The sequence below is a fragment of the Mustelus asterias genome, chromosome 25 (genome assembly GCF_964213995.1).
Source record: "Mustelus asterias chromosome 25, sMusAst1.hap1.1, whole genome shotgun sequence".
Classification (NCBI taxonomy): domain Eukaryota; kingdom Metazoa; phylum Chordata; class Chondrichthyes; order Carcharhiniformes; family Triakidae; genus Mustelus; species Mustelus asterias.
In genome coordinates, this window is record NC_135825.1 from 25,165,364 (window position 1) to 25,171,367 (window position 6,004).

The 6,004-nt window shown below is 43.4% G+C and overlaps 1 protein-coding gene across 5 annotated transcripts in view; it reads left to right on the plus strand.

The window, feature by feature from the left end:
• celsr2 (cadherin, EGF LAG seven-pass G-type receptor 2) overlaps window positions 1-6,004 on the plus strand; it is a 325,531-nt gene that overhangs the window by 317,132 nt on the left and 2,395 nt on the right. For all 5 annotated transcript variants that reach the window (XM_078242273.1, XM_078242276.1, XM_078242272.1 and 2 more), the window contains 3 exons: window positions 545-715; window positions 1,830-2,069; window positions 2,739-2,988. In XM_078242273.1, coding sequence (XP_078098399.1) covers window positions 545-715; window positions 1,830-2,069; window positions 2,739-2,988 — 661 coding nt within the window. The remainder of the gene's footprint in view (window positions 1-544; window positions 716-1,829; window positions 2,070-2,738; window positions 2,989-6,004) is intronic.

Below are 6,004 nucleotides of genomic sequence, written 5' to 3' on the forward strand. Positions count from 1 at the left end.
ACCTCCTGTGACTGCATGGGTTTCCTCCGGGTGCTCCGGTTTCCTCCCACAGTCCAAAGATGTGCAGGTTAGATTGTTTGGCCATGCTAAATTGCCCCTTCGTGCCACGGAGATGAGAAGGGTAAATACATGGGGTTACGGGGATGATGCTTGGGTGGGATTGTTGTCAGTGCAGGCTCGATGGGCCAAATAGCCTCCTGCACTATAGGAATCCTAGGATTCTATGATTCCATATTATTTGTGAGCAGACATTATGTGGTACATAACAGATATAATAGAAAGTTGAATACCAATGAAATGATCCATGAGAATTGGTGGAATGTATAAAATACTTTTCACTCACACTGTCAGTGAAACGCAACTTCAGATCAGCACATGTCTGCCCTCACATTGCCTACAACCACTAACAAGGATTGATTGAGGCACAGAAATCTCCATTTATAACTCTGAAGAGATTGTTATAATTCTGTAGTACAGCCTTCCTCTTAAACAGGATCTTTGAATTGGCTTCAGAATGACGAGCAATTGTTTAATTCCTTTTCAGAACATGATTCAGATTCCGACAGTGATCTGTCTCTGGAAGATGACCAAAGTGGATCTTATGCCTCCACTCATTCTTCAGATAGTGAAGAAGATGATTATCAAGGAGAGCCAGGTTGGGAGAAAATTATATCCCCAAATAATGAAAAACATCCTAACCACAGTACCCCCAAAGGTAAGTATAAAATTGCTTAGGTTTTCCTATTACATCCACACTGGTACATGATACCCACTGAACTCGAGTAGTGTCAAGCATCAGTGATAGAAATCCTAGGAGTTATTGCCTCATCTGTCATTTAATTCTCTTATTTATAACCTAGTTTTTGTTAACTGTACACCAATCAAGTTATTAAAAAGTGTAAACACCAAGTGCTTTTAAATTAGTACAAGGATGTTGTCTTATCACCGAGCTTCTTGTTCTTTTATCTTAAAACTAGTTTAAAACTTTAAAATCACACTTGGATATGTTATTTTTAATAACATTTACTTTAAATGTTATTGATGAGGATTTTATTGCATTCTTAAGGTTGGAGTGACAGCATTAATCGTTAGTAGGTCCTTATGTACAGATCTTGTGACCTCAATCATGGTATTTATAGACCAATAGTGCACTGGTTTATCAATGGGCTACTTTTGTTGATGCAAACCAAACCATCTAACTGGGTTTCACATTGTTCCTTCAATATGAAGGTCATATGGAAAAAATGATGAAAATACCAATTAAGCTGTAACGATTCAACTTCTAGGCGGCACAGTGGTTAGCACTGCTGCCTCACAGCACCAGGGACCCGGGTTCAATTCTGGCCTTGGGTTACTGTCTGTGTGGAGTTTGCACATTCTCCTTGTGTCTGCGTGGGTTTCCTCCGGGTGCTCCAGTTTCCTTCCACAGTCCAAAGATGTGCAGATTAGGTGGATTGGCCATGCTAATTTGCCCATTAGTGTCCCAAGATATGTAGCTTAGATGGATGAGCCATGGCAAATGTGTAGGGTTATGGAGATGGGGTAAAGGAGAGGGCCTAGGTAAAAGGTACTCTGTCAGAGAGTGGGTGCAGACTCAATGGGCCGAATGGCCTCCTTCTGCACTGTATGGATTCTATGATTCTCCAACATATAATCACTTTAATCAATTTAGATATTTGGAAATGTTCAGAAATGAATGAGAAACCTCCTGTAATTATCATATTCAAGGTGAATGCATGGATTTAGCTTTATGCCCAGATCTATAGAGAGAAAAAAAGAGCTGTCTGTCATTTGTTAGTTTTTAAAACAAATTTCAATTGATTTTCTAGTGGACAACATAACTGCTCATGTGAAACCTTATTGGCCAGGAGAATTTATGACAACAGCCAGTGAAAGTGAAAGCCATGGTGGTGGATCAGAGAACCTGAAGGTTGAAACCATGGCAAACATTGAACTTCACCGAGAAAAGTTTAATCATTTGGATGAAAAGCCAAAGGAAAATGGAGACACTTTGTACAAAGAAAATACATTAACATCATTGCCTAACCCGAATGTACAACCTCAGAAAGGTAACTGCTGTTCAAAATCATTTCATTTGCGCTAAATTTGGTTACTTAGCATTTTTAATCGGTTTGTTTACTTGATTTCATTTTCAAGTCACTCACCTGATGAAGGAGCAGCGCTCCGAACGCTCGTGATGCCAAATAAACCAGTTGGACTTTAACCTGGTGTTGTGAGACATCTTACTGTGCCCTCTCATAAAAGTTTAGTTCTTGATCCATTGTAACGCAGTAGTTCCCCTCAGCACTTGATAACCCACTTCAAAACATTTCCGATAGTCCAGAAACCTGGCTGCTTTTGCATAATTGTTTATTGGGATGTGGGTGTTGCTGGCAAGGCCAATGTTTGTTGCTCATCCTTATTGCCCTTTGGTTGTCATACTCTGTTATCTTTTGCTGTATGATGGACAAATTAGGACCAAATTGATGGTCGATCCTGATTCCTAACATACGTACAAAAGCTGTGACCTTTAATAACATTTTTTTTGGTCTGTTTTTGTTGAGATGAGTCACAATATTGCGACTCACTGGCATTTTGCTTCCTCTGCTCCAAAAATGGTTCATTATTAATCTGCCAAATTTCAGTCCCTTGTACTATGTATTTGTGGCAACACATGGGACATAAAATGTCACTCTCAATAAAGTTGTGAAATGTTTTCATCTTTTTGGAATTGACAGGCATTCTGAAAAATAAAGCGTTACCACTCTTCTCAGAGAAGAACAGCATCAACCGAATTCATAATGAACTTTCCAACCATAAACCAGCCACTGTCTCCTCACGAGCATCTTCGGTGGGATCCAGTGAAGGAAGTCGGACAGGGGGAGTCACAAAGCTGAGGCAAACAACAGGGGAGCAGATGAATGGAGTAATGCCCATTCCCATGAGCATTAAAACAGGCACAGTGGATGAAGATTCATCAGGGTCCGAGTGAGTGTCTCTTCCACATGTCCCTCAAAGCTCACTAATAAAAACACGGCACGGAAGTCAATTTGACAAAACCATGTTTCTAAAACCCATAGTAATGAGGAGGAGATTGCTTTAATTGGGTCGCTTTACTCAGTTGGCTGGACAGCTGATTTGTGATGCAGAGCGATGCCAACAGTGTGACGGCAACAGCGCAGGTTCAATTCCCGTACCAGCTGAGCTTATTCATGAAGGCCCGCCTTCCTAACCTTGCCCCTCGCCTGAGGTGTGGTAACCCTCAGGTTAAATCACTGCCAGTCAGCTCTCTCTCTTAAAGTGGAGAGCAGCCTATGGTCATCTGGGACTATGCCGACTTTACCCTTGTCACTTTAATTTGTACAGACTTTCCCGCTCGTTTCTTGGGCGTACTTAGTGGAACGAATCTCCGACGCACAGGGTACCTCAGAGGGATTCACGCCGGAAAGTGGGGCGCGGGCCCTCATCCCACTGGAGAAGCCAGCAGCATAGTGCTGAATGGGCCACTGCGCATGCGCCAATCTGTCAGCGGCGTATGCGCACTGCTCCCCCCCCCCCCCCCCCCCCCCCCGACCATCGCCGGCCTCGTGATCACCGACCCTTTCTCCTGATCGCCAGCTTCCTAAACTGCCCCCCCATCCCCCAATCACTGGTCTACCCAACCCTCACCTCCCAATCTCTCCCCCCGTCCCTTCCCACAGCCAGCCCCAATCACCAGCTCCCCATGTGCAGCCCCGATCTCACCCCCCACCGATCCCTTTGCAGAGTCCACAGCGGGTCCCCACCCTCTACAGATCAGCCTGCCTCCTTGGCACAGCCCAGTGGACAGTGCCAGTGTGTTCAGTCAACAGTGCCAGGTTGGCACCGCCCAAGTGGCACTCCCACCCCCAACCCCTCAATGGCCTCTGTCCCCACCAGAGGAGTAAGCAGAGCTGGTCCCTGTTGTAATTCCCACTGGTGGGAACCTCTCCCAGTAGGGGACAGATACCAGCAGGCCCAGAGTCTACTGTCCCGGGCTCACTAATCGTATTGAAATGGCAATTTCAATATGGTAATCAGCCTTGCGCCGATTCCCGGCCCGGGGTTGATTACATCGAGAAACGTTGCCTGGGGGACTCATGATCGGCTGGATGCTGATACTTGAGTAGCACAGTGGGCTGGGGGGATCGTCCCCAGTGAGTTAAATGCCTCTGTCAAAATATCAGAGGCAAGAATTTCAACCAAAAACATTAAGTATTTATTAACATTATTCATGGTGTAATTACAGGCACAATTTTTGGAAAACATTCTCTTTATATACTTCTCACCTGGAATCACCTTCTGACCTCAATTACAGCACAGGAACAGACCCTTCAGCCCTCCAAGCCTGCACCGACCATGCTGTCCAACTTAACTAAAACCCTCTACCCTTCCGGAGACCATATCCCTCTATTCCCATCCCATTCATGTATTTGTCAAGATGCCCCTTAAAAGTCAGTACCGTACCCACTTCCACTACCTCTCCCGGTAACGAGTTCCAAGCACCCACCACTCTCTGTAAAAAATCTGCAGTGGGCTGATACATTGTTATATGAATAAAATATTGTAGTAATGGCACAGGTCAAGGGTTTGAATGTTGCAAAGGGATGAATGGCCATATATTAGGAAAGGAGAATGTGCAACGAGATCTGGGTGTTCTCGTACACCAGTGACTGAAGGTAAACATGCAGCAGGCAATAAAAAAGGCAAATGATATGTTGGCCTTCATAGCGAGAGGTTTCGAGTAGAGGAGCAGGGATGTCTTGATGCAATTTTATGGGGCCTTGATGAGGCCACACCTGGAATATTGCATGCAGTTTTGGTCTTCTTATCTGAGGACCGATGTTCTTACTCTAGAGGGAGTGCAAAGAAGGTTTACCAGACTTGATTCTTGGGATGACAAAATTGACATATGAAGAGAGATTGAGTCGGTTAGGATTGTATTCACTGGAGTTCAGGAAAATGGCAGGAATCTCATTGAAACCCATATAATTGTAACAGGTCTAGACAGGGTAATTGCAAGAAGGACGTTCTCAATGGTTGAGGTGTCCAGAATTCAGGGTCACAGTCTAAAGATACAGGGACATATATGAGGAGAAATTTCTTCACCCAGAGAGTGGTCAGCCTATGGAATTCGCTATCACAGAAAGTAGTTGAGGCAGTTAGATACAGCACTTGAGGCGAAGGGGATTAAAGGATATGAGGGGAAGGCGGGATCAGGTTATTGAGTTGGATGGCCAGCCATGAATGGCGGAGCAAGCTCAAAGGACCCAATGGCCTCCTCCTGCTTCTTGAATGCTCGACCTGAGGAGTGTAGTGGAGGCAGATTCAGTTGAGCCTTCAAAGAGAATTGAATAATTATCTGAAGCGAAAAGATTTACAAGGTTCTGGGGAAGGGTCAGGGGAATGGGACTTAGCTGAGTTGCTCTTCAAGCACAGACACAAACAGGCCAAATGATTTGTTTCTGTGCTGCAGCCATCCTATAATTCTTTCAGCATTTTGGGATTTGCTTGATTTATCTTTAAGGAGCAGAACCACATTTGGCATAATCTATGCTCAGTAGTGTCTTTGATATCGCTGAACCGCAGACTCTATCAAGGAAACAGCTTAGTGATCTGAATAGATTTTTCTTGTTCAAAGCCTTCCGTATTTATTGCTCAATATTGTTTTTGTTTTAAAAAAATTCTGTTTTCATCCTTGAATTTGACAAAGATTCAGTGCTATAAATTAAAATTAATATATAAAAACATCTAATAATGAATTATAAACTAATTTATATTCCTTTTCTCTCCTCATCAAACTTGTAGATTTCTATTTTTTAATTTTCTCCATTGAAACATTTACACAGTTGATTTGAAAACAGTATCTCACTTGTCAGCCATATACTTCCAACTATGAAATGCACAATTGATTTCCATCACACTGTTCTCAGCATATAATCATGGTCATGCATTTTTTTTTTCCTTTTGTCCTTTTCACGCTCAG